Source organism: Orycteropus afer, unplaced genomic scaffold (assembly GCF_000298275.1).
Source record: "Orycteropus afer afer isolate SDZICR_OR568_19922 unplaced genomic scaffold, OryAfe1.0 scaffold00122, whole genome shotgun sequence".
NCBI classification, from domain to species: Eukaryota; Metazoa; Chordata; class Mammalia; order Tubulidentata; family Orycteropodidae; genus Orycteropus; species Orycteropus afer.
In genome coordinates, this window is record NW_006921709.1 from 8,067,433 (window position 1) to 8,077,890 (window position 10,458).

Below are 10,458 nucleotides of genomic sequence, written 5' to 3' on the forward strand. Positions count from 1 at the left end.
GATACTGCCTCAGAAACCCAAGTAGGGGTCGCTATAAGTTGGATCCGACTCAACAGCAGTGAATTGGGTTTTTGGTTTATATTCTAATACAGGAGGCAGAAAAGTAAATGAATAATCACAACAGTGATCTAACAGAGTGCTTTGACAGAGGTCTGTACAGGGTGATAGGCCAAAAAAAAAAAAAAAAAAAAAAATGTTGAGGAGACTAAAATTAGAAAGTCAGAGATTGCTTTCCAGAGGATTTTGGAAAAAATTATGCAGGACAGAGATAGAAGTAAGGACAAAAATATACTAAATAATGATATTCATTCTAAATGGAGGCATGGAGGTTGCAGTGTTTTTGTGATTGGCTGTTAATCGAAAGATCAGGAGTTAGAACCCACCAACCTCTCTGTGGGAGAAAAATGAGGTAGTCTGCTTCCATAAAGATTTACAACCCTGGAAACCCTATGTGGCACTTCTACTCTGTCCTATAGGGTTGTTATAAGTCAGAACAGATTTGACAGCAGTGGGTCTTATTCTCAAAGAATAGGAAATCACTGAAGGAATTTGACCAAAAGAATGACATGATAGGATTTGTGCTCTGGAAAGATTACTCTGAAAGCAATGTAAGGATGGGTTGTAGAAATTTAAGACAGGAAATAACAAAGAGTTAAGGGGGCTAATTCAGCCACTTAGGCAAGAAATTATGAGGAATGCACATTAGTCAACGGGAGTGCTTAAAGGGCATGGGTATAGAGAAAAATGTTGGAGAACATAAAGGAGGAGAAGAGTCTAGGATGACTTCCAAGTTTCTGACTTTAAGGGCTGGATCTCACTCACCAAGATAGGGTCCAGAGGGAGAAGCAAATTTTGGGGGTAAGCCAATGTACTTTAAAATGTGATACTGTTATCTTTATAAACAAAAAGTTTCTTAAAATAAAATCAATACCCATATTTTCAAGGCTAGACTCAATGCACATACTTAAAAGAAGTTAATTTCCATGTTAATTATTAGACAACATGTAGTAATTCCAGTAAAAATAATTTTTGACACATAAATCAGTACATCAGTGTTCTTGCTGTTGTTGCTAAGTGCTCAAGTTGTTTCCGACTCATAGCGACCCTATGCATAGCAGAACGAAACACTGCTCTGTCCTGTGCCAGCCTCACAATCCTTGCTATACATGAAGCCATCATGCAGCCACTGTGTTTATCCATCTCGTTGAGGGCCTTCCCCTTCTTCATTGACCCTCCACTTTACTATGCATGATATCCCTCTCCAGGGAATGGTTCATGACAACATGGCCAAAGTAGGTGAGATGAAGTCTGGCACTCTCGCTTCCAAGGAGCATTCTGAGTGCACTTCTTACAGGACAAATCTGTTAGTCCTTCTAGCTGACCATGGTACTCTCAGCATTCTTCTCCAACCCCACAACTCAAAAGCATAAACTCTTCTTTGGTCTTCCTTATTCACTGTTCAGCTCTCACATGCATAAGAGGTGACTGAAATCACCATGGCTTGGGTTAGGCACACCTCAGCCTTCAAGGAGACATGTTTGCTCTTCATCACTTGAAAGAGGTCTTTTGTAGCAGATTTTCCCAACAATACATCATCTGATGTCTTGACTGCTGCTTCCATTAGTGTTGATTGGAGAACCAAGTAACATGAAGTTCTTGACAACTTCAGTCTTTTCTTCATTTATCATGAAGCTGTTTATTGGACCAGTTGTGAGAATTTGTTTTCTTTATATTGAGGTTCAGTGTTCTGTTTTTGTTGTTAGTTGTTATTATGTGCCGTCAAGTCGGCCCTGACTCATAGCGACCCCTCCTTGGGTTTCCAAGGTGGTATCACTACGGAAGTAGATTGGCCAACCTTCCTTCCGAGGAGTGGCTGGTGGGTTTGAACCGCCAGCATTCTGGTTAGCACTCAAGTGCCTTAGGTACTATGCTACCAGAGCTCCTTCAGTGTTCTAGTCTACATTTAATTCTAGGTAAATTGTTAACGTTACGCTGCCTAAGTTTCTTCAATTACAAAGTAGGAAAGCTAAAGTATGATACAGGTTGTACGAAAACTAGAAGCATGTGTGACATATCTAGCTTAAAGAAATGTCTTATTTGGCCAGCACAGTGATTTAAAAATTAATTCTGAATTAATTTGTGTACATTTAAAATTGAAGAGATTCCACATTAAATTCTGGATTTTAGGCTTCAATGGCAAATCTGATATTGTACTTCCCAGGGATAACAACTAGTTGGAGCTGAATAGTGGCTGCCCTGTATTAGTGGCCATCAGTTACCCACTTCACCAGTCTCCTCCTGGCCTCTGCAGACATCTGGGTTAATCATATCTGGATGTAATCAGAACTATGTAAGTCTTCACCAGGAATGTCTAAAACCATTCACAAAGGATCCCCTCCATTCAGTGTCATGCTGACAAAACTGTTTCAAAATGCATTTTGCCATTTCATTCCATTGTGACAATGGTCACTGCTGTAGAGCAAAATAAGATATCTTCAAGGTGAATATTGTTCATGGGCCATCAGTTTGTGACTTACAAGTAAGGAAGGAACAGGCAAGCAAGGTTCTAAGCCAGGAAATACTTTCCACAGTAGGGAAAAAAACTGAAGAATTTTGAGGACAGTGTCATGAATTATATTTTCTAAAGATGACCACAATAACATGTCCTATTCCACATGGTTTTCTGGAACTGCACAGAAATATCTATACTGATATCCTGTCCACATGTGGCAATTACAATTAAATGCAATTTAAAATTCAACTCCTTTGTCTCACTAGCTTCATTTCAAGTGCTTAACAGCCAAATATGGCTACTGGCCAATGCAGAGAACAGTGCAGAGATACAGAATACTTCCACCACTGCACAAAATTCTATTAGACAGCAAACACTTTCTCAACAAAAAGTGGAGTCTCAATTTCCTCCACTTGAATATGGGTGGGTTTATGACTCACTCATAATCAAAAGAACATGGTGGAAATCATGCTATATGACACCCAAAGCTAGGATATAGATGAGGAGGCTAGGTTAGAAAAGAAATGCAACTTTCCCCTTAGTCTGCTAGAACACAATCATCCTACAGCCCTGAGCCTCCAGGTAAGCAGTCTAACCATGTGAGGCTGCCAAACTGTAAATAAACCCACACTAGCCCCCAGAGAGAGAATACATGAAGAAGTTCTGAGAGAAAGGGGAAGAGGAGGCAGAGAGAAGGAAAGTAGGAGACGGAGTGGAAAAGACCCAAATATCTCCCAGCTGCTCCTGCTATTTCATTCAACCACCTATCTGTCAGCAACCACATGGAATCCTGAACTACCAGTGTCCTACCAAACCCTTCTTGGGTTCCTGACCCACAGAAACCATGAAAGAGAATAAAATGATTATTGCTGTTTTAAGCCACCTAGTTTTAGGGTCACATTTGTAATATAATCAGAACTAACATTGCCTTCTAATACCCAATTTTAAGCTATAGCCTATAGTATGCTTTGTTGTAATAAGCTATTGTTATCCTAAGCCTTCAATAAAATCTACCATATATATAAAAGGATAATGTTTATTAGATTAAGTTTCCAGGAGAAAAAATGTTCGTAATTGTTATACACAAACACGCACACACACAAAATTATGTATAAATAAGATGAAAACTACATAAAAATCCCATGATGTATTAAAAAAAGACCTAAAGGAAATACACCAAAATGCTAAGTGTTTATAACAAGGAGTGGGATCCAAGAGGTTTTGTTACTCTCCTTTTCTTATTTATCAATTTCATAGTCTAAATATGATTTGACATGGAAGGTACTATAAAAACTGTACTTTTTAGGCAACTCTTTTTTCTCCCAAGAGATCAACAGCCCCAAATAGCATTACATATTAAAATCCACTTTCTATAGGAACAACCAGGTTTTACCTGCTTATTTCACAAGCCACTCGTCCTTTCATCTCTATGACATCAGAAGAAGTAGCAAATCCCAATCTTCTTAAAACTCGTTTGCGACATTTGAGTTCATCCATTTGTAGAACAGTTCTTGCTTTCTTCAGTTCTCGCTTTGCAGATTTGATATCTATTGCAATCTAAGGCATATAAAATTATAAAGGAAGTTCAACAATAAAGTGAACAATGTAAAATGTGATATACTCATAAAACAACACTATTTTATAAGGACATCTAACACTATCTACTTCCATACTGATACCACCTCAGAAACCCAAGGAGGGGTAGGAGTCACTATGAATCAGATCTGACTCAACGGCAGTGAGTTTGAACACACTTCTCTGTATATGCTTCAATTCTAGAAAAGGGAAATACATGAGTTTCTTAGGGCTCAAGGGAAATGAAGTCTCAGAAAACTTATTAAATAGTAGCTAAAGTGTTAAATATATGGAAAATATAAAATGTTCATTTGAAAATTGTGAGACAGAGCCAGGAGATACCAGGAGTTGTTAAAGTCAGTGGTGAATTAGAATGAGCCCTCCCAAGAGGGAGCACTCACTATACTAGTAATCATGGTCCTAAAAGTGTAAGTCTCATCAGCTCTATGTTTTCATCTATACGGAAACAAGGGGTTAGTTTAGAGAACAAGAAAAGGAAAGATGACAGTATATGAATCTTATTTCTCAACTACCTGTATTTCCCTTATGATGCCCTAAAAAATCTTCCTTTTTTTGTCTTCAAATTACATTACAAATGGGCCTGAACTGGAAATGGTTTTAGCAAGGAGAAAAGGCCTTAACTCTATAGAAAGAAAAAAAACTTAAAATGTAAATGTATTCTGAGGTCACACTTTAGAATGGGTGAGCTCCAAAACGGATTTCATAAATATTACATACTTTACAACTGTAAGAAGAGTATGGTAGTACAAGAGCAAGAAAACACTGGGATCCAGAACCAGAGGCTTGACATTCAGAAAACACTAACAGAAAGAAAAGTTTAGGGATTCAAATGCTGAAGTTCAAAGACTTTAGAATTTGGTAGAGGATTCATTAAGCTTTAACTGAGGAGGTATGATAAAAGCAATGATATTGGTCATTTTAATAACAATGCCAACTGATCATTAACAGCTTACTACTATGAAAGCTGTGGTGGCATAGTGCCTAAGGCATGTCAACTGCCAACCAGAAAGCTGGAAGTTCAAACCCACCAGCTACTCCTCAGAAGGAAGGTTGGGCAATCTACTTCCGTAGTGATACTGCCTTGGAAACCCAAGGAGGGTCTCTATGAGTCAGATCCGACTTGACAGTATAGTTTTGTTTTGTTTTTTTAAACGTATATGGCATCAGTATTAGTGGAAGACTCATTAACAATCTGCAATATGCAGACAATACAACTTTGCTTTCTGAGAGTGAGGATGACTTGAAACACTTACTGATGAAGATTAAAGACTACAGTCTGCAGTATGGATTAGACCTCAACATAAACAAAAATCTTCACAACTGGACCAATAAGCAGTATCATGATAAATGAAGAAAAGACTGAAATTGTCAAAGATTTCATATTACTTGGTTCCACAATCAACACCAATGGAAGCAGCAGTCAAGACATCAAATGAGATACTGCACTGGGCAAATGTACCACGAAAGACCTCTTTAAAGTGCTGAAGAGCAAAGATGTTTCTTTGAAGACTAAGGTGCACCTAACCCAAGCCATGGCAGTTTCAATCACCTCATTACACACGTGAAAGCTGGACAACGAATAAGGAGAAAGAAGAAGAGTTGATGCTTTTAAGTTGTGGTATTGGTGAAGAATACTGAAAGTACCATGGACTGCCAGAAGAACTAACAAATCTGTCCTGGAAAAAGTGCAGCCGGAATGCACCTTGAAGTGAGAACGGCTAGATTTTGTCTCACCAACTTCGGTCGTGTTGTAAGAAGGGACCATTCTCTGTAGAGGGATTCATGCTTGGTAAAGTGGAGGGTTAATGGAGGGTTAACGAAAAAGGGGAAGGCCCTCAACGAGATGGACTGACACATGGCTGCAATGATGGGCTGAGGTATAGCAAGGGTTCTGAGGCTGGCATAGGACTGGGCAGTGTTTCATTCTCTTGTACATATAGAGACATTATGAGTCATAGCCAACTTGACGACAACTAACAACAAGTAACCTACTTCTTATGCTTTTTCAATTATTCTAATGTATTATTTCAATCATTGCCATAGCAACCCTATTAGATAGGAACCATTATTAAATCTGCATTTGAAAGATTGCAGAAAATTGAGGCACACTAAATTGCCATGATCAGGGAGTTAGTGAGGAATAAGGAAGAGCCCAGGTTATCAGACCCTGGAATGCAACCTCTATGTATCTATTTATATTGCTATAAACAGATGCCATAACACTATGAGGACAAGAAGCAAAGCAACTCCACCCCTATGCATGATGACTTCTGAGTTCTATCAGAAAAAAGTTATGTTTTCTAAGGCTCAGAGAGTGCCCATATAAGCAGAGCATAACAGAGTACTAAGTCCTTAGTAGTATAGACAGCTTACAAGTTAATAGGAGAGAGTCTAATACTCCAGATCTCAATATTAGTTCACAAAATCTTGGCAGGGATGAATAGTGCTTTGAAACTATAAACACATTGCTCTATTAAACTGAAGGAGTTTCTATTCATTTATTTATTCAACATACATTGGGCATCTAGTTTGTGAAGATAGAACATAATGAGATATATAAGAGTACAAACTTGAAATATCTTACACTAAAGAGTCTAGTTTATGAGACAGAAAAAACAAGTGTCATACACAAGAGAACTGAAAACAAATGTCCACATGAAAATCATCACATAAAATGTTCATATTAGCATTATTCATAATAGTCAAAAAGTGGAAACAATTCATATGTCCTTTAATTGATGAGTAAGTAAATGTGGTGGTACATCCATATAACAGATTACATGGCCATACAAAGGGATATGACAAAAAGAATGACCCCTGAAATCATGCTAAATTAAAGAAGCCACACAAAAAAGGCCACCATGCATTATATGACTCCTTTTATATGAAATGTCTAGAACAGACAAATCCCTGTTGCTGTTATTATGTGCCATAGAGTCAGATCCAACTCATAGCGACCCTCCTTGGATTTCCAAGGCGGTATCAATAGGGAAGTAGATTGGCCAACCTTCCTTCTGAAGAGTGGCTGGTGGCTTTGAACCACCAGCCTTTTGGTTAGCCGTCAAGTGCCTTAGGCACTACGCCACCAGAGCTCGCAGACAAATCCATAGAGGAAGTAGATTAGTAGTTGTCAGGGGTTAAGGGAAGAAGGGGGTGTGACTGCTAATGGGTAGGGGTGTGACTGCGAATGGGTACAGGGTTTCTTTCTGGACTGATGACAATGTTCTGGAATTAGATTATAGTTGCACAATTCTGAATATACTGAAAATTAATGAATTGCATACTTTGAAAGGATAAAGTCTATGCTATGTGAATTATATCTCAATAAAAAGGGAAAGAATACTATATAAGAACATACATCAAATACCAAAATTCAATAAAATGAGCTTCATCTCGCTTTATTCTCAAGAAATTTTAGAGCTGACCATTTACTAAAAAAGACAGCTATGCATTTTCCTGTTTTAGCTCAAGAAACCAACAGAAAAATAAAATAAATCCTTGCTTATTTAGTGAGATAGATACAGAATTTCACAAGAAAAACTAAAGTTCTGCCATACCTGTGCTTTTTTTTCACAAAGTGTATACACAGTTTCCAAATTTGGATCATTGTGAAGTGGATGAGAATACATTCGATGCTCAAAAGCCTCTACTTTCTGGATGACTTTTTTCAATCCTTGATCTTGAATACCCATATCATCAATGGGGTCTAGTAAGGGAACACCATCAGGAAAACGTTTCTGAACTTCCTGAAATAAAGTATTTAAAATTCATTTTTCATCTAGTAGATTAACCTAAACAAGTATTTTCTTTCTACATACATGGACACAAAACTGTTTTTTATTATTTTTTTTTCTTTCTGCCATTTATCTTTAAAACTTTTTTTATAATGACTATGCTATGATTTACTGATATAGAGACGTATACTAATAAAACTAGTATATTATATATTTCAATAGTTCTGGATATGGCACAACTTACTGGTAAACCCATTATTGCATATTTAGGTCCCTGTAACTTTTTTCCTTCACTACAACTCCTGTGTAAATTGTTTCCAGAGTTCAGATTATTTCCTTGGAACACATTCCTAGGGAAGGCAATACTGAGTCTAAAGACAGAAACTTTTTTAAGGGTCCTTATCTCTCATTTTTAAAAAATGTATGTATGACTAACTATTTGGGCATGTGAATTCAGCTCACTTATAAGCTGGTATCCTCTAGGGACATTTTTAGGTCTTGGATAGGCCTTAAAAGTAGGGGTAGATAGTTGGATAGAGAGTGGAGGAGCACATTAAGAATAAAGTAACGTGAATTCAAGGGTTCAAAGACATGTGAACAATGGGAATAATGTAAGCTGTGTCAAGAGACTGATGTCTTAAAAGTGCCTTTTTTGTTTTTTTTAATACTTATTTTCATTCATAATAGAACAAACATATTTAGCATATAATAGTGAAAATAAATAGTCCATGGTTTCCTTTGTTGAATCCCCCTTTATTAACTTACTTTATCAGTATCTTCAAAGAGAGGGCAATTAACATGTAGATCTGCTAACACTATTTTTATTAAAAAGGACTGCCACTATTGGTAAAGTTTATAAATACTGTTAAGTATTTCTGAATGGAAAAGAAAAATGTATTTAAAAGCATTTCAGATATCTCTTTATAAACCCTACTATTTACATATAATTTATAAAGTAACACACATACCTGTATTGATTTTAAAACACTCTGCCTATTGTCCACTGGTCGAAGATCTTTAGGAATGTAAAGCCTAACACTGCTGATAGCAGCGAGGAGATGCACCAAAACTGGAACAACCTACCAATAAAAAGTTACATAAAATTACAATTAAAAGTATACTGCTATTTCTAGTTCCAGCCAAACAAAAGACAGGCATATGAGCTGAATGTTTACATTAGACAGATCCACTCCTTGGAGAGATTAATCATGGGAGAATAGAAGGGCTGTGTATGCACAGGAAGACAGCTCGGGGAACAGCAGTAGATGGGAGGGAAGAACACAGGGAAGAGCTAACTAACTATGGGGAGGATGTGGAGGGGGAGCTGTTGCATTGTGGGAAATTGTAGTCAATGTCATGAGACAAAGCGTATGTGAGCTGCTGCATGGTAAGTGAATTTGCTCCGTAAACTTTCACCCAAATCACAATTAGAAAAAAAAGGACATTGCCATTTCTAAGTTTAAGGATCCTTAAAAGGAAGCTGCGTTTACAATATGTGGCACTACGTCATGCTGTGGTGGCTTATATACCACCACTATTTCAAATACTAGTGGGGTTACCTATAGTAGGTAGGCTTTAGCAGAGCTTCTGGCATAAAATAGACTAGGAAGAAAGGCCTGGCAATCTACTTCCAAAAATTAGCCAATAAATACCCTATGGACCACAGACTATTGTTCAACATTTTAACTTGCTAACTTTGGATGTGTCATCAGAAAGGACTTCCTATTTGGTAAACTAGAGAGTAAAGGTGAGGGAAATCCTTAATGAGACTGAGAAACAATGGTCGTGACAGTGGACTCAACAGAAAAACGGTCACAAAGATGGCACAGGATCAGGCAACATTTTATTTTATCACACACGGGGTCGCCATGAGTTACAGCCAAAGTGACAGCAATTAACAGTATTTTAAAAACTCCAACATATCCCTGGGAATCTACAAGGCTATGCAAATATACAGGGCTGTGTGCATACACAGGAAATATGTGAGAAGGCTATAAATTCACACCCCTGCTTAATTTGAGACTATGTGCCGGTAGGAAGTGAAAGCTAAGGGGAAGAAGTCAACCGTCTGGCTAAATGCTAAAGACATGTTCCAGAGTACAAACAGAGAACCTCAGGAAAAGACAGGGAGACTTATTGGTTCCACATATTTAAGGGAATCTATGTCCACTCACCGGAGTCCCTGGGTGCTGTAAACAATTACGGTGCTCTTGGCAGCTAATCAAAAGGATAGCATCTACTCAGAAGTGCCTCAGAAGAAAAGCTTGGCAATCTATTTCCAAAAATCAGACACTGAGAATCCTATGGCGCATAGTTCTACTCTTGACACACATGGAGCTACTGAGTCAGAACGGACATTATGGCAACTGGTAGGTCCAAATGGAGCTCTGAAAGCACAGTGCCTACGGCATTTGACTGCTAACCAAAAGGTTGACAGTTCAAACCCACTAGCCGCCCCATGTAAGGAAGATAGGGCAATCTATTTCCATAAAGATTTACCACCTCGGAAACACAATTGGGGTCCACGAGAGCCAAAATATGATCTTGAATATATCCCTCCTGAATTTAGAGATCATCTAAAGAATAGATTTGATGCATTGAACACCAGTGACCGAA

At 37.9% G+C, this 10,458-nt stretch overlaps 1 protein-coding gene across 1 annotated transcript in view; it reads right to left on the reverse strand.

The window, feature by feature from the left end:
• MTREX (Mtr4 exosome RNA helicase) overlaps nucleotides 1–10,458 on the reverse strand; it is a 158,440-nt gene that overhangs the window by 49,342 nt on the left and 98,640 nt on the right. Inside the window, exons 20-22 of the mRNA XM_007944182.2 lie at nucleotides 8,811–8,921; nucleotides 7,666–7,854; nucleotides 3,906–4,069 (exon numbers count right to left, since the gene is read on the reverse strand). Of these exons, the coding sequence (XP_007942373.1) occupies nucleotides 3,906–4,069; nucleotides 7,666–7,854; nucleotides 8,811–8,921 (464 nt within the window). The remainder of the gene's footprint in view (nucleotides 1–3,905; nucleotides 4,070–7,665; nucleotides 7,855–8,810; nucleotides 8,922–10,458) is intronic.